Source organism: Vicugna pacos, chromosome 19 (genome assembly GCF_048564905.1).
Source record: "Vicugna pacos chromosome 19, VicPac4, whole genome shotgun sequence".
Taxonomy (NCBI): domain Eukaryota; kingdom Metazoa; phylum Chordata; class Mammalia; order Artiodactyla; family Camelidae; genus Vicugna; species Vicugna pacos.
Window position 1 is genome coordinate 36388441 of NC_133005.1, and position 27592 is coordinate 36416032.

At 42.9% G+C, this 27592-nt stretch overlaps 1 protein-coding gene and 1 long non-coding RNA gene across 6 annotated transcripts; one reads left to right on the forward strand and one right to left on the reverse strand.

Annotated features, from left to right (window-relative positions):
- Nucleotides 1–761: 761 nt before the first annotated feature.
- On the reverse strand, nucleotides 762–27520 carry ZNFX1 (zinc finger NFX1-type containing 1). 4 transcript variants are annotated; one of them, XM_072944359.1, is made up of 16 exons: nucleotides 26904–27520; nucleotides 26067–26120; nucleotides 25374–25550; nucleotides 24665–24779; nucleotides 18480–20288; nucleotides 14516–14647; nucleotides 13039–13187; nucleotides 12267–12416; nucleotides 11121–11235; nucleotides 9798–10048; nucleotides 8004–8143; nucleotides 6822–6976; nucleotides 6308–6453; nucleotides 5390–5500; nucleotides 4968–5063; nucleotides 762–4283 (listed from the first exon to the last, which is right to left on the reverse strand). In XM_072944359.1, the coding sequence occupies exons 4-16, from the start codon at nucleotides 24723–24725 to the stop codon at nucleotides 1842–1844; spliced, it is 5757 nt and encodes a 1918-aa protein (XP_072800460.1). In that variant the 5' UTR covers nucleotides 24726–24779; nucleotides 25374–25550; nucleotides 26067–26120; nucleotides 26904–27520; the 3' UTR covers nucleotides 762–1841. The 4 variants fall into 4 exon arrangements, with proteins under 4 accessions (XP_072800460.1, XP_072800461.1, XP_072800462.1 ...); XM_072944360.1 differs by lacking the exon at nucleotides 26067–26120; XM_072944361.1 differs by lacking the exon at nucleotides 25374–25550.
- On the forward strand, nucleotides 6955–12080 carry LOC140687453 (uncharacterized). 2 transcript variants are annotated; one of them, XR_012061796.1, is made up of 3 exons: nucleotides 6955–7026; nucleotides 11133–11314; nucleotides 11426–12080. It is a non-coding gene; the product is annotated as an uncharacterized lncRNA (long non-coding RNA). The 2 variants fall into 2 exon arrangements; XR_012061797.1 differs by lacking the exon at nucleotides 6955–7026 and adding an exon at nucleotides 8681–9159.
- Nucleotides 27521–27592: the final 72 nt, after the last annotated feature.

The window sequence follows — 27592 nt, forward strand, 5'->3', positions numbered from 1 at the left end:
TTTGGAATGCTGAACGTATACCCTGACTCTTTACTGTGATGTGGAAGTGCTACTGGAGAGATGGAAGCTCAAAGGGGACAAAGTATGCGCGATAAATTAGCTCCTTGCTGCAAAACAAAAAAAGCTTGTACCCTGCAGATGGTGCTTCTCATCCTTTTCTCGATGAAAGGTCCTTTTGACAAGTAGATGAAAGCTAGGGGACACTCCTTGAGACGACTGTGATTGCAGTTTATGTCATATATAATCTCAAGTAGTACATAGACCTCCCCTCTAGCTAAAAAATTAGTTATCCAGTAGCACACACCTTCAACATTAAAGATTATGTTCAGTGCTATTCATTTAGGCTGTGCCTAAAAGTTGCCAACAAAGGGTTCCAGTTTAGTAAATAGCACACTCGCAAGATGGACTGTGGTTCAGACTGTATGTGCTTAAAGAAAGATCCCTGAGTTGGAGTTTTAAAAAAACAAAGTGCAGAACTACATACCTTTTTAAGGGCTATATGTTGCATATGCATGGACTGATTATCTCTGGGAGGACTCATGAAGCTGTTAACAGGATTGCCTCTAGGGAAGGAAACTTCAAGTATACCTTTTTTGCACAGGCTGAAACATTTTTTACCAGGAGTTAAAAATGACTTAGCAGTTAAAAAAAACCCATACCACAGAAACAGAAGAATGGCCTCCTTGTCGGAAGTGTCTCCATTCCCATCCTCACTGTCTCAAGCCGCCTGAGCTGTTTTTAACAGGACAAACACGGACCACTGATTTTTCTCAATCATAGTTTTTATTAATTGGCTTTATAGGCTAAAGTGCATAGTAAAGACAAAAAGGAAATGCATACATAGGAAAGGGATGTTTTTCTCACCAACATTAGAAAGACCTGAGATGACTAAGTGTCAGTTCTAGGAAACACTGGACTGAGGGAATATGTATGCAGGCAGCAGGCCTGGGGGCTGGCTTCTGGTATAGATCTGGGACCTGCAGAAGCTGCTGGCATGCTAACCCTGCCCAGGCAAAAGCTGCAATAGAGGGTGTTGGGACAAAGGATTACACTTTGGATAGCTGCTGCTGGTACCAAACTTGACTTTAGTTCCATTCAGGGCCTCAGGGAACCAGTGTGGCTAAGGAACCCCTACTGCAGGCAAAGAAACCTCCACCGTCCCAAAGTGCAAGTCACAGGAAAGGCATGGGGATCACTCCTCAGGGAGCCTGGGCCTGCTGCATTAGCCCCCAGCTGCGGTCAGTCACTTGCCCCCACTCTCAGTGACTGTAACTGGGGCAGGATTCGTCAGTGAAGTCTGCCTTTCACACGCCTCAGTCCTCTGGAATGAGGGTGCCCAAAGAGGAGGGGAGGAGGGGAGGAGGGATTCTTGTGCTCCTTGAAAGGATAAGCAGTTCATAAACGACTCCTCTGGGCTTCTGTTTATTGGAATGGAAGTTAGTCTGCAAGTTAGGGCCTGGCAACTAGAATGAGCCTGCTTCGCAGAGCTCTTACCTGCCTCTGGAGCACTGCAGAAAATACATCTGACTGAGTCAGGACCCAGAGGTACCACTAGGTAGCCCTGGGTGGAAGCCCCAAATGTGTTCCAGGCAGTCTGTCCACTAACTTGTAGGAGAGATAAAGAGGAAAAATCTGTTAACTTTGCTCAGTTCTGGAGGTAAAGTGCTTACTCTAGCGCAGGGGTAAATCTAGAAACAAATGTGGGCAAGCCCTAAAAGTAGACCCTTAAACAGGTGCTAAGACTAAAGAACAATAATAAAAAACAAACTTCTGTTCCTTCATGAGGGAGCCAGCCCCAGCCAGGTGGCAGCCAGGGCCAAAGGCAGCAGTGAGCCCTCCTCCTACATCATCCTCTGGATCTCCTCAAAGTTCATCAGGTTGTTGGCTGTGTCAGACCAGGCAGGGTGCTGGGCTCCATCCATCTCAGAAGCAAGCTGATTGCTTCTTTCCAGAGTATGATTTATGCCCCCGATCACCTCCTTACAGTCAGGGCATGTGCTCCTCTGCATGGCTCCCCCACAATCGCTAATCACGTAGATGTGGCCATTGGGGCACTTGAACCAGTGGCCACGAGGGAAACCCATGGCCTTGACGATCTGCACTCGTTCTTCCTCTGAGATGCCCAGGCCAGAGCAGGGAAGGGTGGCTTTCAAAGCTTCCATCTTCTTCTGCACAAGCTGGTCATCGGCACGGGTGAACTTGGACGTTTTCTCAAGGATCTTACGGACACTGGAAACCTCCTCTGCTACGCTGCCTCTCACCCTCCCCTCTGCCATCTTGCAGCGGCTCAGGAGGTTCACCAGGTACGTGAGCCTCTGGATCTCACTTTGGAGGTCATCTAATTCCTGGCTGGTGAAGCTCAGACGCTTCTTGGCTAGCCAGTCATGAACCTGGCCTAATCGAGTCCTCACTTTGTTTTGTTCTAAGGCATGCACTTTTTTCAGGGAATCCCATAGGCCAGCCAGGTGGTCGTAGAAGCTGATATAATTCTCAATAAGGCCCAGGTCCTTCACTGACAGATTCTTCTGGGCCAGCTTCTCTTCTAACATCAGAAAGTCTTCAGGGAGTAGCTGGTAGAGAAGGTTCTTCTTCTCCAGTAGTGCCTTAAGTTGTTCCTGGCTGGTTGCAATTTCTCCTGCTGAGCCCTGGATCTTTTCCTTGACGACTTCAATCTCTTCCAGTCGCTGTTTGATGCTGGTTCCGTACCTCAGGTTTTTGCGGATGGGCACCTGGCAGATAGGGCAGACCTTCAACCTGATGGCAACTTCATCATCCTTCTGCTCATTCATGTAACGGTCCAGGGCTTGCACCTCAAAGATGTGGCTGCAGTCTTCCAGCTGTACAAACCGGGCATCTGGCTCATCCTCAAAGCCAAAGAAGATTTGGGTGACTTCTTCCTGGTGGCAGACACGGCACTTCTTGGGGCATGGTTCTCCACACAAACCAATGCAGGGGTGGCCGCAAGCCAGCAACTTGGTACAAGGCACATAACACGGGGGTCGGTCACAAGGCTCAGAGCAGAGTTTGGTACACTGGTAGTGCTGGCAGCGCCAGACACAGGGTTCTACGCAGGGGCTGCACAGTTCCCCACACTTCTTCTTGCACTGGCTGTGGACACAGCGGTTCTGACAGGTCCGCTGGCAGGGTGGGCACTCGCCAGTGCATGGCTCCTGGCACTTGTGTGAGCAGATGAGCAGGCGCTTACAGGGCTGCTGACAGCGCTCATGGAAGCGCCCTTCGAAGCAGCTGTGGCAGGAGCCGGGGCAAGGATGCCCGCAGTCCAAGATGGCACCACACTTGGTGGTGCACTTGACTGGCATGTCATACATGAGGTCTTCCACATGGCCACACTTCACCTGTTGGCTGTGTCCACACTTGAGTTTCACAGTGACCATTTCTGAACACAACCGCACACAGTCCTCACCGCATGGGTGGCTGCATCTGTGCCCACATTTCAGGACCTTGGGGCAAGGTTCTTGGCAGCAGAAATCTGACTCTGGCATGGAACAAGGGACCATTTGTTCATGGCCGCACCGGAGAATGACTTTGGGCACCTTCACCTGACAAGGCTGACACTCCTGGAAGCAAACAAGGGGGCACCGATGCCCATCTTGGCAGATGACCTTCTGGCACGGCTTCATGCACTGGAACTCCTTGTGCGAGGAGTCATAGGGATGACAGGCACGGGTGCAGACGTGCCCACAGCCTAGCCGGAATTCACAGGGTAGGCTGCAGCCTCCTTCGGGCACTTTTTGGAAGTCAGAAGCTTTGGATACTAAGGTGTGGGTATCAGGGTGGTTCTGGCAGCACAGCCGGATCGCAGGGCCTATTTGATTGTTCTCTCGAAGGGTATGGATGATCTTGCTCCACAAGGGCACCTTAGCCAGCATCTGCATGTTTCCAATGCAATACATCCCCTTCTTGGCGCGGGATAAGGCCACGCAGATGCGGTTGGGTATCTGGAGAAAACCCACCTTGCCCTCCTGGTTGCTGCGCACTAGCGAGAGGAGGATGATGTCGTTCTCCTCCCCTTGGTATTTGTCCACCACGTGGACCTTGACACCAGCAAATGTCTTGGCAGGCATGAGTTTGCGCAGACAGAAGAGCTGCCCGGTGTAGGTGGTGAGGATGGTGATCTGGGAGGGCAGGTATTCCTGGCACAGGAAGTACTTGCACAGCTCCACCACAAAGCGAGCCTCGTGCTGGTTCTGGTGGCTTTTGCCTTCTTGGATTTCCTGTTCAGGAAAGTTGTGTTCTACAAAGAAAAGGTTGGAAGAGACCCCCTGGGAAAAAAAGAAGTGACGTGTTAGAAGGTTCACTCATGGTAGTTTTTTCTTGCTATCTTCACGTGCATTGGCCACTGACCCTGTTCCAGGGAGATACCTTAGAAGGCTTTTGTACACTCCGTACCACAGTTTTTAAATCTGAGTTAGTCACCATGTGCTTTGTTTTGGGGCCATGGCAAATAGTAAAATACATAAAGAATTAGTCTATTTTAGTTTTCAAGATACTTATTTGATGTCAATATTTATAACAGCCATCCACAATCCACCCGTTATAGTCCAGGGAACAAGGAGCAGCTATGATAATGAGGCTGAAGAGAAATCAGCTAACTTAGGAGCATTCCACTGTGCTGACTGCTTTATATACATTGTCTCCTTCAATGTATAGAATGTACTGTAATGTACTGTAATGAGGCAGCAGCAATTATTCTCACTGTATAGAAGATGACCCTGAACCTCAGGATTGGTATATAACTTGCTAAAGCTTACACAGCTACTAAGTGGCAGAGCCGAGATTCAAAAACCCAGGTCTGTATTCTCAACTTCTATGCTGTTCTTCCTCTTAATAACCAGTTTTTTAAAGTTGGCTCTATTCCCTTCTGAAAGCCCTTTTTCGTCCTGAGGAAAATATAATCTCCTAGGTTGCTCACAGCATCAGAGAAAGATCAGGTAGGAAAGATTCACCTTAATCTTCTCGTATTTGAGAACAGAGGGATGGTTCTCCAGATCCTGGTAAATGTGGGGGGTCAAAAGCTGTGCAATTTCCGGGCGCATGCGGTGCTGAAACAAGACATGTATGTCATTAAAAACATGGGCAGAGAATAAACAGACAGTTTTCTAAAGACTAAGGTGCTGGTGGAAAATCTGGTGTCATAATATTTGAAAAGAATAATAGGGAGAAAAGAGCTAAATATAAACAGCTCCTTCATCCAACACAAACAACACAGACTGATCTTGTGGTATTTTAAAACAGAAAACAAAACAAATCTGACAGAGTCATTTCATTACTAAGCCAGCTTTATTTTTGAGACCTTTCTTGCTGGCAGTTGGTAGGCTCCCAGGAGCCTTCTCCTGGACATCTGGTAATAAGAGGTTTAGTTTCTCACCTGGTAATTCAGACGGACAAACGGAATGTTTACTTTCACCAGCCGTTCAAAGAGGGAAACCTCAAGGTTGAAATTCTTGGCTAGATCATACACGTTGGCACTGGGGCGCAGCTGAGAAGAGAAAGGTGGCCATTAAAAACGTATTTTAACCATCCATCCATCCATCTACCCAGCTATCAAATGTTTTTCAAGTGGCTTCTATGTTCCAGGCACTGCTTTAGGTGTTAACAGGCTAAGGACAAACAGTGACAAAAGCCGTGAAAGCAAGAAAACAAGGATGATGTGACAGAGTGCCCAGGGGTGGAGGTTCTTTATATAGGCCTCTGAACAGTGACATCTGATTTGATGCCAGCACGGAGGAAGTTGCCGGTCATTCAAAAGGCAAGCCATGAGAGGGAGCGTGAAGAACGGGATGGGAACACAGTGAACAAGTGAGATGGTAGTATGAAGTGCGGTCAGAGAAGCACGCTGAGAACACTTGCCTTTGTAGGCCACATTAAGAAGCTGGATTCTTCTAATGAGTGCAGTGGGAAACCACTGGAGGGTTTTAAGCTGGGGACTAATACGATCTGATTTACTTTTTTAAAAAATTCACTTTTGCTCCTTTATGAAGAATGGATTACAGGGTGGCAAAAATGGAAGCAGCAGGATGTGAAGCATGCTGCTTTAACAGTCCACTTAAAAGGCCATGGTAGGTTAGAAAAGTAGCAGAGACAACAGATGAAATAGATGATGCTACCTCTAAAATATGCCCCAAATCTAAGAGCATCTCCTTTTAGACTGAACATGGGAGGTGAGGAAAAGAGGAATCACAGAAAGCCACTGGTAAGCTTGAGGACTGGTGAAGCAGAGGCCAGGGTCTTGCTGTCTGATTCCACCCCCCAGAGAGCCAGCCATCTTCCAGGGGCCCTGCCCTACCTGCTGGTGGTCCCCAATCAGAATGAGGTGCTGGCAAGCTTTGCTTAATGTGGCAATGGTGTGGGCCTCAAGGACTTCAGCAGCTTCTTCTACAATGACGATCCGAGGCTCCACCTTCTGCAGGATCTGGCGGTATTTGGCAGCACCTGAGTCAAGAGAAGAAAGACTCTGAGCTGATGTGTGGACTCACGGTGCCATTGGGCTTCTAGATTGGTGACCCCTAAGCCCGGGTCTGTGACAACAGTCCTCACATTCACTCAAGGCTGTGGTGACCACCATATGAGAACGAGTGCTGCGGGGTGGTCTCCAGAGCATTATCCACATGTTCTCACCTTTGAGGTTCCAAATGCAGCAGAGTGGGTGGGTGAATTTCACCAACAGTTCCCTAAATACAGCTTGCTTTCAAAAGCTTTTTATGATATTTTTTTCTAACCTACTAAACAAGTTTCTCTTTACCTGTCCTAGATAATCTGATAGGAGCTTGGCACCAGGAGTGAACCCCATGCTTTCTTACCTGTGGTTGTCATTCCTACAACCTGAGCATCTTTCAGGATGTGCAGGTCTTCCTGGAGTCTCAGCTCAGCCATTCTCTCTGCTGACGTGCGGTACTGGCGTTCATAGCTGAGGATCTTTCGGCGGGTATCGGCCTGGTACCTCTGAAGCCACAGCCTGGAGAATGTGGAGAACCAGGGAGAGGAAGCCATGTGCTCTTTGAGAAGGTGGAGGAACCCCCTTCAGTGTCTCTTGCACATTAATTGGAACCAGGACCCCTGAGGAGGTTACAAGCCACAGAGAAAGAGGGAGGAGAGACCCAGGTGTACAGGGAACCAAATGAGGGCTCCCATGTTCAGTCTAAAATGTCCAACAAAAAGATGTGCAGAGAGATATATAAGTGGTCAGGAGCTAAGAAAGGAGGGGGATAATGAACAGAAGTTAATTATTGGGACAAAAGTAAGGGACTTTAAAAGCTTCAAGAATTTCTTACAAATTTTCCCTGCTCCATTCCTGCCTGAGTCCCCACCCTTGCCCTCCCCTAATTTTCTGCAAGTAAAACAGATCATGTCACACTCTGGTATAAAACCTTCTAATGGTATTCCTCAGATAAAATCTGCATTCACCTTAGCCCTGAAAGGCCCTGCACAGTCTGGCCCCTGCCCACCTCTCTGACCTCAATTTCCATTTGTCTTTCTGAGTCACAGCCATGCTGGCTGCCTTCTTTCAATTTCTCAAACAAACATGTTTCCTCCCACCTTGAGGACTTCACCTATGTGGTCCTTGTGAGCTCATCTGCACCCTCTTCCCCTCTGGCCTTATTAATCCCTACTCATCCTTCAGATCTTGCCTCCAATGTTACTTTCCTGGATACCTCAGACCAGCTCAGCTCCCGTGTTAATATTCTTAGCACTCCTTGCTCTTCTCTTTCTTGGTGTTGATGCCCATTTGTAACTTTTCATTTGCAGAATTCACTAATCTGTCTCCCTAGATAGACTCTAAACCCCATGACGGTAGAGCCAGTTGTCTGTTCTATCCTATGACTAGGTCCTAGCACTCAGCTCAGGGCAGGTGGTACTCAATCAATTGTTACTTAACACTAATGTTGAAGAATTTCAGGGCTTATGTTCTAGCAAAAGGAAAGGAACCCCCTGGGGAAATTACATGGGCTGGCTAGGGCCAGGGTGGTGGGTGGGCATAGTACCTATACAGCTGCCAGCGAGAATTCAGGTCCAGTTGCCAAACGTCCTGGATTTCATTGGCCTCAGCCTCAGTCATGGTGTTCAGTTTGCGAAGTTCATCCTTTACTTTCTTCTTCATTTTCTTTTTCTGGCTGCGCTGGGTCTGCAGAAACCAATACCAGTCAGGGTCACTATCTGAGTAGAGGTGAGCCTGGTTCTAAGCCCAAGGTAGGGACCAGACAGAGCACATTAAAAAAAGGAGCTGTCACCTCTGATGAACTTCTCTGAGTGTCTTATATTCTCCCAGCAGTTATTCCATTGTAGAGTGGCAAAATGAGGGCTCTGGAGCCAGTTTACCTGGGTTCAAAGTACCATCTACCTCTTGTTAGTTGTGGGTCCTAGGCTGAACCTCTATGGGCCTCCACATCCCCTTCTATAAAATGGGAATAATAACAGTACCTCCTCATAGAGTTGCTGGATTAACTGAAGGAGTAAATACATGGAAAGCACTTTAAAAGCATGCTGGCACTAGTAATCACTGAACATCTTTTGACCACAGTCTGCTTCTCATTCCTAAAACATATGGGTCATTAAAGTAGCAGAGAGCAAACCTATGTGTCTCTCTTGCTAAATGCCATACAGGTTCTGCTAATATGGTCTTAATGCCATCATAACAAAAGAGTACATTTAACAAGTGGGTGAAAGGCACCATTTATGGAGAAAGTGCTCTCCCCTGGCTGTTTCTGAGTCTGAGGCCATGAGCCTTTGGAAAGACTGGCATGCCAAATGGATGTCACAATACAATGGACCTCTCTTCACTTCAAAACCAAATAATCCAACCCCTCCTGCAGCTACATGGCAGAGAAATGCTCCATCCATGCTTCCAAGTATTGGGATCATGATTCTGTCCATTACATATGGTGATGTTGAACTGAACTAGGAGATCAGGTTCAAAGCCGGCAGACTGGAGAAAGTTGCATTCAGTCAAAGTTGCTCTTGAAAGGCCTTTAAATGGGGTTTTCATTAAAAGGCCTTTAAATGGAATGGGGTTCAGTGCTCTATTGTCATAGTAACATGTAGTAAATTCTGAGGACCACTGGGTTCTACCCAAGGAAGGAGCAGAGGGGAAGTCTGGGCATTTATACTATTTTGGCTCTAAGAGAAATATCAAATTTCAAGGTGAATTAAGGATGAATATTCCATCCAGCCTATATAGCTTACTTCATTCTGTTTTTCTTGAATCCTCTAAAATCTTAATGCATGTTCATAGACTTGTCTGTAGCTGAGAAGATAATGTCCATGAAAGCACCAAGCACTGAGATCGTGTTTGATCTTACTCACTTCATGAGAAACACTTGGCTACCTGCTCCTTTCTAAGTTAGCATTTCTTCCCAGGGCCCTTCTAAAAGGTCGTAATTTTTATACTCTTGAAAATTGGACCCAACTAGAATTAGGTTATAAAAGAGTAAAGTAAGCTAATTGTGAGGATGAAGTGAATACACTGCAACAGAAGTGGGTGAAAATAAGGGGCTGCAGTTCTAGTCAGAACAGATGCTCTCTGGGGGAGGGTACAGCTCAGTGGTAGAGTGCACACCTAGCATGCACAAGGTCCTGAGTTCAATCCCCAGTACCTCCATTATATAAATAAATAAACCTAATTACCTCCCTCTCCAAAAAAATAAATAAATAAAACCCAAAAAACAGATGCTCTTAGGCCTGTTTCAGGAGATCTAACCCCCACCCACCTGGCAGTAAAAACTGAACTCCCATTTCTTACTCCGTTAGGGCTTTCGGGGGCCACGAGGAAGTGAGTTTACCTCCCACTCTCCTGCAGCCTGCTCCTGCCCAGCGGCTGTCCTGGGGCCATAGTTGTCTAGCCTCATGGCCAGAAGCACTTTAGCTAACTCCTGGACTGCCCCATTCTCTTCCTTCTTCCGCCGCCGGGGCCTGACCACCTCTTCCTCTTCAATCACCCGGTCTGCTTGAATCAGGTCGGCCTCCTCTGCGATCTCAATCAGCGAACTGTCCTCTTCCCCTTCTTCCTCCTCCTCCTCCCCTTCTGCCTGGGCTAAGAGAGGAAAGCAGGCAGGACAGGGTTGGAGACTCTTGAAGCCAAGGGACAGAAGAGGGCATTTTACAAGAGCTTAGAGGCATGAAGACATTCTTAAGAGGTTTAAGTGGTTACCTCTGGGGTAGGGAAACAGGGAAGAATGACAGGGGAGAGAGACTTAGGTTTCCTTACACATTGTTTTGCTATATTAAGAAAAAAATCACATGAATGTATGTGTGCCTTTTGAAGGAAGGTTTTACTTATGTCACACACACATACAAAAAGGAGAGTATACAGTGTAAATGTGCAACTTAAAGGATAATAAAAATACATAAAATGAACATCCAAGTAACTTCTACCCAATTTAAGAAGCAAAAAGTTACCTATTTCTCTGAAGACCCTTGTGGGCACTACTAACCTGAATTTTATATTACTCATTTCTCTTTTAACTTTACCACATATATAATGTCCATATAGCTCTAAACAACATATTATATAGTTTTGACTTTTCTGAACTCTATATAAATGAAATCATATTGTATATATTTTCCTATAACTTGCTTTTTGCAATCAGCATGTTTTTGAGACATCTATGTTGCTGTATATCTTGTAATTCACTCCTTTTTACAGTTGTATTTGTTATCTGAATAGACTGTAATTGATCCATCTGTTGTACAAATGTGGATGGACATTTGAGTTCCTTCTGTTTTTCTATTATCATAAAGTGGCTTTGCCAATTAATATCCCCATTAGCATCGTATCAGAGTTCCCACTGCTCCACATTCTTATCAGTGTGGGATTATATCAAACATTTTAATTTTTGCCAATCTAGTAGGTGTGTAATAGTATATCATTGTAGTTTTAATTCCTCTCATTTCTAATAAGCACTTTTCGTGTTTATTGATCATGAGGATTTCTTTTGTGATGTGTCAAAAGTCTTCTATCTATTTTCCTATTAAGCTATTATTTGTCTTTTTCTGATTGATTATAGCTCTTCATAAATTCTGGGTATTAATTTAAAGTCCTACTCTTCTAGTCTGTACCATATTCCATCTTAATATGTAGTTCTAGGTAGACATACACTTCTTACCTATATTTTCAGGTCCCGCTGGAGCAACACTTTGGGTAAAAGAACCAACACCTAGACCCAGCCATTCCAGCATCATGGAATGCTTCCAGCCGTGGAAACAAACCCATTCGCTATCCTGAGGAAGGAAGAATTATCAATCATGAGAATTCTATGACAACTAATATGAAGGAACAGTCTTCTCAAACGATCAAAAAGTAACTCCCTTAAAATTTAGAGGCTGCAAATTGGTAACCTTTGGGAACTGGACCATTTAATATGACTTTCATAAAATTTTAAAAACAAAAATTTCCTGCTTCTCTTGACAGAATCAGGAGCTACAGCAGCAATGAGCCTGTATTCCTGAATTGCAACAAATGGCTGAAGCGGGTTGCTGCCACCCCTTTTCCCGTTTGCCACAGTCCTCTCTACTTCCCAAAATCTCACATCTAGCCTGCTTCAGTCATTCATAGGACCTGACTGACCCCTTTAGGCTTTTGGCTTTGTAACCCTGGAAATCACCAACCCATCGATAGAAGAGCTACCATTTCACTGAATTCCTGGCCAACCACTTTATAGAGATTGTGTCAGATACTTATAATAATCTTTGAAGGCAAGCATTATTATTATTCCTGCTTGACTGCTCAGGGACCCGAGGGTCACACTGACCAGAGCCATACAGTCAGCCTGTGTGACTCAGGTCTGTCAACTCCCAAGCTCTCTGTATGTGCCAGGTTGCCTCACTGTGATTTTGTTTCATTTAACAAGCACTTAGAGCACACTTATTAAGAGGTTTACAAATATTGACTTGTTTGTCCATAACAATCCTGTAAGGATTAAGTAGATCTGTAAAAAACTGCCATTTTTGCACGTTAAATTTACAAATACTGGAAAATTCATATGATTCAACTTACTGTTCTTTACCCTCACTTTATAAGAAGAAACAGGCACAGAAAAATTAAATGACTTGCCTAGAGCAAAATCAGGATTCAAATCCAGCAGACTGGCTCCTGAGTCTTGTTTTGGATTAGTACACTCACCTGCCTCTCCTTACAAAAAGGAACTTTTCACATCATGGTAGCATCAGATTATAGCTAATGCTTTGGACTGCTACTTCTCCTGAAGGCTCCCTCCAAATACTAGGACAAGAGAGATACTTGCACCTCCTACCTGTATTGGTCCATTCATCAGGCTTTTCCAATGCTGGAGGGAGATATACTTTTCCAGATGCTGTTCCCGTAGTACACCACGCATGGTACACTCCAGGGTCTGGGCCCCTTCATGCAGCTCTTGTTCTGACTCCTTCATCTGTGTCACGATCTGCCGAGAACAGAGGGAAATAAATGGTGAGGAATCATTATGCCCCAAACTCAGTCCCTGACTTGAGGGAAAACAAAGCTAAGACAAGAATAGCCAGAACGGAGAATAAATAGACCAGTCAACAAACCAATTTCCCAAAGCACATTACTGTAGTTTTAAAACTAACGGATTGGTATCTAAAATATCTAAAAGACTCCTACCAACTAGTAAGAAAAGGGAACAAATAATACAACAGAAAAATAGGCTGAGCATACTGTGGTGGATACTTCTCTCTTCTTTCCTTAGTAATAAGAACTCGGAGTTTTGGCTGCGCAACTAGGAGATGACACTTCCTTGATCAACAGGCTGTAAGCAGAAGTGCTATGGGTGGTTTTGGGGAAGTAGCTTTAAGATCCTGGCAGGGGCTGGGAGGCAGGGTGTGCCTTTTTCTGTCCTTTCTCTGTCTTGGATTATGAGGGCAAAGGTCACCCCATGGAATTAGCAGAATGGAATGCTGGAAGGAAAGCTGGATCCTTCACAGCTTCGTGGAGCCTCCCTATCTCCCCCACCTGCGCACCCAGAAAGCACTGATCTCTTGGTTGTTCCCCTTGAGCTATCTCAGATATCCAAAGCTGGGACTTACACTCATGTAGGCCCTTCGGAGGTGCATGGGGAGGTTGCGGCGGAATTCCCGCTTGTTCCTCAGCTCCCTGAGGGTGAACTGCTTCAGGATTTCACTGTTGCTCCTTCCACCTACCCGCACAATGCTGGTCTTCTGACACTTGTAGATGCCTAAGGAGCAAAGTGGAGCATGGCAGAGCTGAGGGGAGCTATGCTGGATTCTCTCACGTGAGCGCTCTGTGTGTCTGGGATGTTGTTGCAGCTGGTCCCTTATGGTACAAACTGGTACTTATGGGAAATCTACCCCATTAATGAACAAGAAGGCCCCAGAGATGATGTGACTTGCAGAGCAGTATTGTGCTTAAAGAGCACAGGCTTTAGAATCAGACAGCTGGGGACCCAAGTCTTGGCTCCACCACTTACTGCTACTATGTAACCTGGGGCAGGTTACTTAAGTTGAGCCTCAGCTTCTTTGTCTGTGATTTAAATACAGTTATACTTTCCTTACAGGGCTACAGTCTGGGTAAATGAGAGAATATTTTTGTAGCTCTCAGGTAGGGCCTGGCACAAAGTAAGCCCTTAGTAAATGTTCTCTATCATTCACTCTATAGATATTTACTGATTGTTTATTATGTGTCAGCTATGTGCTAGGTTTTAAAGATACAACAATCAAAATACAGATTCAGTTCCTCATTTGTTCTCATGTCTCACAGTCTGGCAAAGAAGATACACATTAAACATTTAATTGTAATAAAACTTAATACTATAAATACATGATACTGTAAGTATATAACAGGAGTCCTTAACTAGTGTGGGTGGGGTACAGATCTAATTCTTGAGGATCAAATTTAAACTGAGACTCCAAGAATAAGGAGGATTTAATCTAGGTGAAAGAAGGATATAAGAGAATGAAAAAATAACAGTCAACAAAAGGAAAAATACACTTATTAATTCATTAATGCAATTAGTATTCTCTGAGTGCTTAGTATGGGCCACAATCTTTGAGTATAGCAAAACACAGGACCAATCTTCATAGTGTGTAGTCTAGGGTAGAGACACATACAAATAAATTGTTACATATCTACTAAGTCTCTCAAGAAAAACGCAAAGGGAGTCTTAACTTTGTCTGGGGGTAAAAGGGTAGGCCTACATGAAGTGAGACCTGAAGAATAAGCTGGAGTCAGCCAGGCTGGGCTCATCAAGATGGAAAGAGAGCGGGAGAGAAAAAACACATCCTTGGCAGAGGGAACAGTGTGGACCAAGGGAGAAGCTGGAGGAAGTCAAGGAACTGTAGACAATCAGTGTTGCTGGAGTTAGGGAAAACAGGAGAGAGGCAGGAAATGAGACGCAGAATTAGGCTGGAGCCAAACACACACTAGCCTTCCAGCTCATGGTAAGGACCATGGCCTTTAGCCAAAGAGCAACAGAAAGCTACTGAAGCTGCCCATGGTTCAAATATAAACGTCTTAATAGAGAACAATTTTGCCAACAGACATTACCTTCCAGAAACTGGTCCAAAGCATGATTAGTATAACACACAACCAAGATGGGGAACTTCTGGAGGCTAATTTGCCAAACAGGCTCGTTGGTAAGAAGGGCCTGAACAATTTTTAGACCCACATAGGTTTTCCCTAGAAAACAAGGAAAAAGGAGAGTTAAAAAAACTCAGAGACTTTCCAAAAGGAGTAATTAGTTACCCACAGCAAATTATTATTATTTAAAATTTTAAGTTAATACACTGAGATGGTTTAAAATCCACAAAGCATAAATGTATATATTATGAAAAGCCTCCTCACTCTTCTGTCCCCAGTCACCTAGTTCCTCTCTTGGAAGCAACCAGTGTTACTAATTTCTTGTGTAACTGTCCAGAGATAGTCATTCTGGGCATATACAAACAAAAACGAATATATAGTTTTTTTGAGCCTTCTCCCTTTCTTTTTTGAATACAAACAGACTATTTTCCCTGTTCTGTTTCTTGCTTTTTTTCACTTAATATATCTTGGAGATAGTTCTCTATCAGTAAAAAAAAAAAAAAAAAAAAAAGATATCAGTTATAAAAAAGAAAGAATCCTTTCTTTTTTTGGTTTTCACAGCTGTAAGGTATTTTTCTGTTTCCTACTGATTGACATACATGTTGTTTCCAATCTCACGTGGCAAATTATTTACAAATGCTTTTAATATATCACAACAGATTTGCCTTTGCTATAAGAGGGAAAAACAGAAATCAGCATTGGAGTTAAGAGTTATGGCCTCATTGTAAATGGCCAATAATCAATTAGTTGTCTATAAACAGCTAAATTCTTACATTGTGTCAGGCTAAGATAGCCATTGTCCTCAAAAAACTCAAAAGTTGAGTGAAGAAGTGATACAAAAAAAAGACTTTTTAGTATAGCATGGTAAATCACAATTTTTGCTCCTTTTTTTTTTCTTCAAATAATATATATTGAGTGCCTAAACAGGTGTTAGACACTGGGTTAAGTGCAAGAAATACAATCGTGGCCATGGTTCTTATTTCCTGGACCTTACAGACTTGTAGAAGAGAAAGACAGTTAATCACACAAATATAAAAATCATAAATTGGCAGGGTATAGCTCAGTGGCAGAGAGCATGCTTAGCATGCAGAAGGTCCTGGGTTCAATCTACAGGACCTCCATTTGAATCAATCAAGTAAGTGAGCAACCAATCAATCCTAATTACCACCCTCCCCTACCTGCCCCACCTCCCCCCCACCCCCTGCCTACACACAAAATTAAAATGTGAGAAATGAGAAATACATAGTACAAATAAAACATATAATTGGGATTCCGGCCTACTGTAAGGTTAGAAGAGTCTTCCCTGGAAAAGTGATAATTGAGTAAGAGTGGGCAAAGGGGAACAGGGATGGACTGGTTGGGAGGTTCCTAACATCTTCCAGGTGAGTAAGGACCTAGGCCTGCCTCCAGCTAAGTTAAGTAGGCCGACTGGGGAGAAGTTTCAGAGATAAACTTGACTGGAACTTGATAATGGTTTGGCAGGGGTGTGGAACAGAAATGGATAACTCTTTTGTTTCTAATTTGGAGGATTAAATAAGGAACGGATAAGGAGCCCTGAAGAGGAAGGAAAATTTTTGTAATTCAATACTTACCCACCCCTTCCCACTGCTTCCTCTACCTTAGAATGGGTACTTTGTAGGATTTCCACTTCAAAAATGACCCCCTTTTCTACTTCTCTATCAAACTCACAGGTCGGCTCTTAGTAGCTGCGTGCGTGCGTGTGTGCGTGTGCGTGCGCGCGCGCACGCGTGTGTGTATCTTAAGCTAGCCCGAAATGATTGAATGATTACTATACTTGGAACTAGAGATTCCCAATTCAAGTGATAACATTTGGGGAAATTATTTGCAACATGCATATTTTGAATATACAAGTAGCTCCTACAAATCAATAAGAAAAAGAAGCCATTCAACAGAAATATGGGCAAATATGAAAAGGCAATCCACAGAGGCAGTAATAAATAAATAGCTAACAAACACAATAAGGGATATTTAATTTCACTCTTGATTAAAGAAATACAGATTAACTACTATGATACACATTTCCAGAGGGCAATTTGGCAATATCTATAAAAAACAGAAATTCACATATTTTTTGATACAGTTAGGGATTTCTCTCCTGGATATATTCTGTTTGTATGTGAAATGACTCACAAACAAGGCTATTTACTGAATTATTGTTTGTATTAGATTTTTCTATAGGGAACTGGTTAAAGAGATTATGAGCTAGCCACACAAATGGAATATTATGCAGTCAAAAACAAGAGATACTACTTGTGCAACAATATGAAAGGATCACCAAGATATTTTATAAATGAGCAAAGTAACATGCAAAGTGTTTCTAGCATAGTGGGTTAAAAAAAAGTGGGGGGAAGTAAATATAAGTATGTATTTGCTTGAATATTCATAAAATATCTCAGGAAGGATTAACAGGAAGATAATAACACTGCTTTAGATAAAGGAACTAAGTGGGATGGTAGGAGGAGAGATAGGGACTTTTTAAAATATTAAAACAGTTTTTTATTAAAACATAAAATTAAAATTAATAATGAGTCAAAAAACCTCTCAGATCAGCAAAAACTGCTAATGAGCAAAGAAGACTGATAACATACAACAATGTTGGCAGCATATAAAGGAATGGGAACACTAATTCATTCATTCTTGGTGGAAGTAAAAACTGGTACATCCCTTTTCTAAAGCCCTGAAAGCACCACTTTAATTATGCGTATTTTCCCATCATATATGGGTGTTTATCAGAAAAAACTTTCCATTGTTACAATAATTTTTAATCATGAATTGCCATTACTTTATCAGCATTTTTTAAGGACCTTTTCCTGTTTTTTTTTTTTTCCTTTTCTTTTTTAAGTATTCTTTTGGGAGGGTAATTTAGCAGTACCTACTGTAACTATTAATGTAAATTTCCACTTTAGGGAAAAAAACTACAGAAATAACAAGTAGAGTACTCAAAGATAAACACACAGATATAGATATATAAACAGTTATTAAGCACTGTATGTAATACCAAAAAAAAAAAAAACTCATGGTGCATTCATACCCCAGAGTGAATGCATGCATGGCAGGAGTAAGGTACATTTCTACATGTGACTGTAGTGTAAAGAATGTAAAAATGTCCCTAACATGTTGTTGTATACATACCTATAAATTGTAGAACACTATGTAGAGCATAATCCCATTTTTGTTATTAAAAAAACAGAAAAAGTGTACATGTATGTATGTAAACATATAAATACACATACAGACACAACGATGTATCAGTTTTAACCTGGGAGAACATCTGGAAAGATACATATCAAACTGCTAATAGCAGTTATCACCCCAGGGGATTACAGAGTGGCACATGGGCAAGAAGATATAGGGAAGTATACTTCCAAGAGAAGCAAGTACAGTGTGGCAGACAAAGAAGGCAGACTGCCTGAGTTCTAGTCTGGGTCTGTCCCTTATCATCTATGTGAGCTCCAACGTATTATTCAACCTCTTTTTGCCTTAGTTTTTTCATCTGTAAAATGCAATGGTTTCTACCTCACACAGCTGTTGTGAGGATACAAGTTAACATATGTAAAGCATATAAAACAGTATTTGCCGGACAGTGCTATTATATGCTTGGTATTATTTAATTTCAAGTTATATAAAACCAAGCAAATCAACATAGCCTTTGATGAAGCAGAAGTAACACATCTTCCTAAGTTTGACCCCTTAGCAGTTTTCTAATCTTGCGATTTTTGGTCTATTACCATGCACATTGGTGTGGGTCCTCACTGGAAAATCACTATGCGCAGCTACTTTTCAAAGAAGTTTGATGCCCATTTCAGGGGAATGTTTTTAACTGAGACATTCTAGAAACCTAGAATCAAGCCTCCCTTAACCTATCTCATAAGGGCAGATGTCATGTGCTCAGAAGAGTTTTCTCTCTTACCTGTTCCAGGAGGTCCTTGAATAATAGCCAGTTCCCTTGTGAGAGCAAACTGCAAGGCTTCCATCTGGGAGTCATCCAGCTTCAGGGCTTCTTTTGAGGGCCACTGGCTGGGGTCTAAGACATTAACTCTGGGACGTCTCAAGCTCTCGGTGCTTCTCAGAGATTTCCCAGTGGCTGAGGGATTCTTAATTAAGGGAGTGAAATCATATCTGCCTCCCATTAGCAAGTACCTTGGCTCCTTCACATAAGAGTCACACTCCACAATGTTCCTCTGGAAGGGTACATCTTCCTCCTGGACTTCCTGGAGTCCTTCCAGGACGTGCCTATAGGCCTCAAAGTATGCAGTTGTCTCCACCATGAGGAAAGAGTCAGAGGGCTGGACCTCTGCTAGTAGCTGTTGGCTCTGCTCATTGAAACAGAGCTGGACAATTCCTCGGCAGAGATCTTCCTGCTCCCGGTTAGACACAGTAGCAAAAAGAAATGTCTCAAAGTTGTCCTTGGACATGCACACCAAGGACCCATAGAGCAATCGCTTGGAATTCTGCCAGCGAACAAACTTCAGTGGTTTTGTGTCAAACTGCACCTTGTAGACAATGCCTGATGATGAACACATGGGGGTGATAATCCTGGTATCAAAGTAGATTCGAATATCATCAAACTTTCTCTTCCTCAAGCCTTGGTCTTCAAAGTTTTGGAGAAGTTCCAAAATGCCTTCTCGTAGGGGTCTGACAAAATCCTCTCGCAGAAGTCGGAAGTGGGTATCCAGATAGACAGCAGTGCTGTCATATTTTCCAGAAATGATGTTGGGACGAAGGAATGGCCTCTCATCCAAGTGCACTTCATTGTAAGTGGGGTAAATGGGAATGGTCCGGTAGCTCTCAACATGGTCTTCTGCCCCAGGCTGCACAAGAGTATAGGTGTCCACTCTTAAAGTGCCCTCTCGCCTCTTTTCCTGCAGATGTTCAATGATGGTCTGGACCTTTTCCAGGTTCTTCTCTGTCTCCTCTTCTATGTCAACACCAGAGGCTCTCAAAGCATTAAGAGAAGTTGGCAGGAGGGAAATGAGCATGGAAGTTTCCTGCACAGAGCTAGCAGGGAAGACACTTACAAGGTCCTGAACAAGGGAGACGATGTTGCCAATGTGTTCTGGATACTGGTTTCGAACATCAGGGATGGGTTCAGTGATCATCCCTACCACATAAGCTGGCAAGCAGACTTTGAGGAATTGGGAGTTCTTCAATATGCCCAGGACATGGAGAACGCTGTGGCGGTCCATTTTGGAACTGCAAGCCTTCCGAAGAACCTGGCAGATGAGCTCAAGGAAGTTGGATTTCATAGAAGAATGAGACAAGAGCTCCTTCAGTCCTAAACTTGTGGCAAGTGTGATGACCACCTCAGAGGGGTCTTTCTGTAGAAGACTTTCTAGGAACTTGTAGCCCAGTTTCTTCACCTGCTGTGGCTGTTCTGCAGGCTTTTGATGGGGGGTCCGCCACTGCTGAAAGTTTTCATCAGACCGTGGTGGTCTGCGGTTCCTTCCCTCCTGGTTGCCATTTCTTGGCCTGGTGTCATTTTCCTGACCATGTCTTTGGCCTCTAGGTTCATCATTGGCATGCCCCTCCTGGTTCCTCCTTTCCTGATGTGGGTTCCTGCCCATGGCCGCAAATCTTTCTTCTCTTTGCCGGTGAGGAATGGGATGGTTGTTGGCCCTAGGATGCCTTCTGGGCTGGTTGGCTCCTCCTCTGAGAGCATTGGCTGGTGGGTTATTGGCCTGATTTCTAGCTCTTGGTGGTAATTCTCCATCCATAGGTCCTAAACACAATGGGAATATTGGGTAAGCACAAAAATCATGGTGTGAGAAAATTCAATAGGACAATAATATGAACATACTTTCATTTTTCAAAACAATTGAAGAGCTTAGGTTTTGTTCGGAGAGGAAAAAAAGGTTTCCTACCAAGTCATGTAATATATGTAAAATAGATAACTACAGTTGCTCTATATATTGTGAAAACACTGTTTTTTTCAAAGGGTGCAGAAGAAAACAGGGATAAACATTTTTTGAGTGCCGAATACATGATAGAGAATAGATAATCATTTAATCCTCACAAACTGGGATTATTTCAGAGGCTCAAAAAAGATCATCTCATTGCTTCTAGTCTCTTGCCAGTACCAAATAATAGTGAGAGTATGAGTTTCACAGTCAAACAGACCTAGTTCAAATCTTGCCCTAGGTATTTCCTTACTGCCTAACCTTGGCCAAGTTGTGTAACTTCTCTAAGCCTCACTATCTGGGTTGTTGTAAAGATTAAACGTTTATAAGGTATTTAGAATACTACCTGACACATAAAAAGCTCTTGTTAATGTTAGCTATTACCAGCAGCACTAGCAATAATTTTTTATTGGGAATACCCCATTGACTTCTAGGGCCACTGGCTCTGCCGCTAAACAATTAGGCAACATCAAGTGGGATAAAACTATAAAGGGAAATGCTTCTTGAACTTTGCCCAACATCAGACGGCAAAGGGCTTCCTCTACTAAGTTGTTTTTGAGTCAATTAATAGATTGTGAAGGAAACTGAATAATAAAACTCAAGTTCTGTTTCAGGAAACCGAAAAAAGAAACTCAACTTTGATTTAGGAAACCGAAAAATGAAACTTAAACTTTGGTTTACGAAACTGAAAAATGAAACTTAACTTTTCCTCCTCTCTGCAGCATGAGTTCATCCACATAGTACTTATCTATTATCAATCCTCAGACAGGGAGGCTTCCCAGCACACACTGGAAAGCCAACATCATCCTGTGGGTGAAGCTGAACTTGTCTTCCTTGATCGGCCACACATTTCATAAGTGACCTTGGCCAACATTTCCAAGTCTGTTTTTTTTTTTCACTTTCCTTTCCTTTAAAACTAATTCTGGAGTTGACCCAACTTAGCAGAATGATTTGGAGATTTTAAAAACAAAGAAACAAAATAAGACTGTATACAATGATTTAATGATAACAAATGTCATAAAAGTTTCAAATGTACATCATATTCAAGATGATTTTACAATTTCATGCCATCAAATTCCAAATCCGTTGATGTACATTTTCCTTATTTTGCACTTTTAAAAAATTTTAATGTGATGAGATAAAGAAAAATTTGGTAAGATATAAATACTGTACTACTGAACTCTAAATTTGGGGGTTTTTTTGTTTTTCTTTGTTTGCTTGTTTTGGTGGGGGAGGTAATTAGGTTCATTTATTTAGTTAGTTGTTTTCATGGAGGTACTAGAGATTGAACCCAGGACCTCATGCATGCTAAGCTTATACTCTTAACTGCTGAGCTATACCCTCCCCCCAAACTCTAAGTTTTTATACTTGTTACTTTTATATTTACTTTTCAAACTCCAAGATATCAGAAGAAAGTTCTGCTTTTAATATTTTGGTCTGATTAGATGACTCAATGTTTTGGAAGAATAGAAAATTGTATCATTTCTCATCCTTTCAACATTCACATAGCTCAGAAAATAGAATTTTATACTTCTTCCACATTTGTGCCACAACTGAAACTCAGATGACAAGATGCAAACTTTGGGAAAGGCCAGAATCTATTTAGTTTAGTTCTGTTTTAGAGAGTCCTGAGCAAACAGAATAATCACTGCAGTAGAGTGATGCTTTTGGAACTAACTTTGCTTTGGTGACTAGGACTCTAGACACATACTTTTAAATACATAGCTACTAGCTATGTGTGGCTGTTAAGCATCTTAAATGTGACTAGTTTCAATTAAGATTTGTAAAATAACACATGGCATTTTAAAGACTTAATAGCAAAAAAGTTAAAATATCTCATTAAATTTTTTATATTGGTAACATCTCAAAATAATAGTATTTGAATATTTGGGAGCATAAATAAAATATTAAAATTATTAAAGTATTATGAATACTAATAAGAAAAGATCTATGCACACTTATGTTCACTGTAGCATTATTTACAACAGCCAAGATTCGGAAGCAACCTAAGTGCCTGTCAATATATGAATGAATAAAGATGTATGAGATTAACATATATATGTAGAATATTACTCAGCCATAAAAAGGATGAAATCTTGCCATTTGCAACAACATAGATGGACCTAGAGGGTATTATGCTAAGTGAAATAAGACAGAGAAAGATAAATATTGTATGATTTTACTTATATGTGAAATCTAAAAAACAAAAGAAATGAACAAACACAACAATAGTAAATAATTATGTAGTATCATTGCATGGTAACAGATTGTAACTAGACTTACTATGGTTATTTTTAAATGTATAGAAATTCTGAAACACTATGTTGTGTAACAGGAACTAAAAGAATGTTGTAGGTCAATTATACTTCAAAAACAAATAAACTCATAGAAAAAGATCAGATTTCTGGTTTCCAGAGGCAAGGGGTGGGGAGAAGGAGAATTGGATGAAGGAAGTCAAAAGGTACAACTTTCAGTTATAAGGTAAATAAGTACTAGGGATGTAATATACAACATGATAAATATAATTAATACTGCTATGTTACATATGAAAGTTATTAATACAGTAAATCCTAAAAATTGTCATCACAAGGAAAAATTTGTTGTTTCTATTTAATTTTGTATGTATATGAGATGATGGATGTTTACTAAACTTATTTTGATTCAGCCATAAAAAATAAAAAATAATAAAATAATTCCTTTTGCAACAACATGGATGGACCTGGAGATTGTCATTCTAAGTGATGTAAGCCAGAAAAGAAAGAAAAATACCATATGATATCACTTAAATGTGGAATCTAAAAAAAAAAAAAAGGAACTTATTTACAAAACAGAAACAGACTCACAGACATAGAAAACAAACTTATGGTTACTAAAAGGGGAAGAGGGTGGGAAGGGATAAACTGGGAGTTTGAGATCTGCAGATAGTAACTAATATATATATAAAACAGATAACAAGTTTATACTATATAGCATAAGGAACTATATTCAGTATCTTGCAGTAACTTATGGTGAAAAAATATGAAAACAAATATATGTATGTTCATGTATGGCTGAAGCATTATGCTGTACAGCAGAAATAAACACAACACTGTAAATTGACTACAATAAAAATATATATACAAAAAAACTTGTTTTGGTAATCATTTCATGATAGATGTAAGTTAAATCATTACTCTGTACACCTTAAACTTATATGGTGTTAGTATGTCAATTATATCTCAACAAAACTGGAAGAAAAAAACTCCAAAAAAAGTACTATAATAATAAAATATATTCAATTATAATATAAAATGATATTATTGGGATATACTGGCTTAAATAAGACAAACTCCAACTTTTATTAAATTAGTATTAAGTTTTTTAAATGGATGTCACCTGTTTCTTTTTGATTTTCAAAATGATGCCAGTAGAAAATCAAAAATTTTATTTTTGGCTTGCATTATGTTTCTATTGGATAATATTGCTCCAAACCAGAGTTATATCCATTTTTGACACATCATGACTACCTTTGCTAAAGTGAACTGTACCCATTTATCAGCTCTCTTAAGGAAAGGGGAGGGCTGTCTGGTTTCAGAGTCATTCATGCTGTAGCAAGGGAATAAACCATTCTTTACCTGAAAGGTGCAGTCAATTTCGGTGGGCCTGCTTATTCATAGGGAATTTCCTTCCCATTACAGATCTTCTTTGATTTACAATGGGGTTACTTCCCAATAAACCCACTGTAAGCTGAAAACATTGTAAGCTGAAAAAGCAGTTATACACCTGATCTACCAACCATCACAGCTTAGCCTAGCCTACCTTAAATGTACTCAGAACACCTACATTCACCTAGAGTTGGGCAAAATCATCTAATACAAGCCTATTCTATAACCAAGTGTTGAATATGTAATTTATCTAACACTACACTGAAAGTGAAGAACGGTATGGTTGTCTGGGTGTAGGATGGTTATAAGTGTAACAGCTGTTTACCCTTGGGATAGCGCAGCTGACTAGGAGCTGCAGCTCGCTGCCACTGCTCAGCATCACGAGAGAGTATCTTACCACACACATATCTAGCCTAGGAAAAGATCAAAATTCAAAATCTGAAGTATGGTTTCTACTCAATGCATATCACTTTAGGTCCGTCGTGTAAAGTAAAAAAATCGTAAATGTAACTATCATCAGTTTGGGACCATCTAGGGTAGAAAATCTTGCTCACCTCTGTGGTTAGCATGAAGATTTCTGGGCCTGGCCTCTGGACAAGGTCTTCTGTCCTCCATGTCTGAGTTACCCGATTTCCTCCAGGTTTATGTTACTTTCAGTTACCTGGAAATCTGCACAAGGTGAGAGTTATTAGTGCCCTTGAAACACAGCATCTAGCAGAAAAAACTCCAAAAAGCATCAAGCTAATCCTTCTGCCTCTGTATCTTAATGATTTGTTAAGTAAGAGTTAAACACAGATTTTAATCTTGTGCACAAGTGTTCAACTCTGTGAACACCCAATTATGATATAAAATACTAAATTCACAATTTAGGATCAAATTTCAAAGAATCAAATTTCCCCTTCTCTTTATCCTTGTATTTTCTTGGGGTTGAGGGAGTGTCAACAATTCCCATTTACAATTCATGTTTGGTTTATGCCTTTAGCCAAGTTACTTAATCAGTTGCTAGGTTTCATTTTCCTCTTCTATTAAGTAAACAAATATTGTTGCCAGGATACTAAGAACTACATTTTCATTAATCCAAAATCCATGTGTTCACCAACCCACCCGGCACTTACATCATATAGTACTCTCTATAGCTTATAGGACTCTATAGTTTGTAAACACTTAAGAGTTATCCCTTATCCTATTCTTTGGAACACAGACAAACTGATTAAGCCCTCCACTCTACTGAATCAAGAGAAAGAAATAACATATTTCAATTACCAGGAGGCTTAGCATCTATGGGATGTTGTTTCCTCAGGACCAGCTAGAATCTGCAGTCCTTTTCTTCTCCTCTTTCTTCTACCTTGATGGTTTTTGACAGTAGTGCCATAAGAGGAAGAGGAAGCCCCTTTTAAGGGAACTTCTCAATCCAACTCATACACATCATGTTGGTTGGGGCTAGGGAAAGAGTGGGTGACAGAGGGTCCTCAGCAAAGAGACTTATTCAACTGTCCCTTTCACTGAGTTTTAAAATATTCATAGTTGAAAACTGTGAATAGATTTGGCATTATATGAAGAATAGCTTTTATCCTCATCAGAAAAAGGAGTCCCTTTCCTTCCAGCTGGGAATATTTCTGGTGAATCTCAACCCTCATCTTATCAAACCCAGCTCTTATGGCACAAGTTCAATATTTAGAGTTTTTTTTTTAATTAAAAAAATTATCTGAAGGGAAAATCTCTACTTCCTCTTGTTGAAAATACTCAAATAGAAACTCACAAATTTTCTGGGCTAAAAGAAACAGAAGAAAAGAAAAAAGAAAAGCACAGAAAGGGAGGAGCAGAGAAAAACAGGAAATGCTACGAAAAAGCAGACTAGGGTGGGTTTCTTTGGGAATCAAGGCCTAAAAGGGCAGGAAGAATATCAGTGATAGTCAAGCTGGTATAGGAGTTAAATTAGAGAAGAATGGTAATTACCATTGTGGGATCAAAGAGGTTAGAGCTGAGTTTCAAGGGGAAGTCTCCAGGGTCCTGAGAGAGTACAAGAAAGGATGGATGAGTCTCTTGCACCGGGGAGCCCAGCAGGTCCTTATGGAGATATTGTAGGGTCAAGGGAGAGCCAGGGTTGTGTGAGGACATGAAGGTGCCATGGCAAGGCTGACGCGGGGAGCAGCAGGGAGATGGGGGAGAGGGGAAGGGGTTTGGGGGCCTCAAGAAGAGGGTGGGGCTGAGCTCAGCTGGGAGGTGCTTGCTGAAGTGATGGGGATGGGGATACAGGAATGGGGAGTCTAGGTGCGGAGGGTGCTTCTAGAAGATGGGGGATGAATGATGTGATGGGCGGTAAGGATGGAAGATGATGAAGAGGGGTTTGGCAGAAAGTGAGGGTGAAGACGGGGGACAGAGGAGAACTAGATGATGGGGCTGGAGGCGGAGGTAGTGATGGAGGCGCTGGGGGCAGAGGAGGTGAAGGGGGCGCTGCGGGAGGAACCGGGGTGCCAAGGTGGGGCAGAGACGAGTGACGGAGGCGCTGGGCTCTGAGGAGGTGATGTGGCGCTGGAGGGGCTAAGAGGGGCACTGAGGAGAGGGGACAGTAGAGGTGGATGCTGGGGGCGCTGGGAAGTGATGGGGGCTCTGGGGGGTGACGGGTGCTGAGGCGGGTGATGGGGACGCGAGGGGCTGAGGAGGTGGCGGGTGCGCTGAAGCGGGCGTCGGGGCAGAAGTGGCGGCAGAAGCAGCGGGGAGCGGCGCCAGCACGTGGGGTCGCGGCCGGCGGGAGCAGGTGCCGGGCTGGGGCGCGGGGCAGGGGTCGCTCACCGGGTTCCAATGTGTCCTCTCGCCGCCACCGCCGCCTCAGACTGGTGCTGGGACTCGGGCCCAGGCAGGTCGGCTGCCCCGCCCGGCGCCGCGCACTTTCGGTTTCCCTTCCCCGCAGACACTGGGCGGGGCGAGGGGCCGGCCAGGAGGAGGAGGAGGACAAGGAGGAGGAGAAGAAGGCGGAGGGGGCCGGGCCCGGGCACAGCCGGCGCCCCAGCTCTCAGACCCGCCAGGGGCGGCGGAAGCGCGGGCGTCGCCTCAGCTCCCCGCCGGCGGCTTCGCCGGCGGGCTCCAGCGGGCGCTGCTGAGGGGAGGGGACTGCGGGGGACGGGTTAACAGCACCCAGGGCCGTCGCAGGCCTCAGCTGTCCCCGAAAGAGGGGGGACCAGGCGGACGGCTGGATGCGTGTGAAGCGCGACATGGCGGCGAGGCCAAGAAGCCCGGCTGGCCTCGTGTGTACAGGGAAGGGGCGGGGATAGAGCTGCCTGGACAACCATTAGGCCCGCTCCGGCTGGGCGGCGCGGGGACTACATTGCCCATAGGGCCTCTCCCGGCGTGGGAGGGGAAAAGGAAGTGCCTTGGGTGCAGTGCGCAGGCGTGAGAGGCGCCTCGGACTATATAAGGGACGCTCCAGCGCCCGTAGTCCTTTCGCGTTTGCGGCTCTTTGGTGTCTTTACCCTGTTTTATCC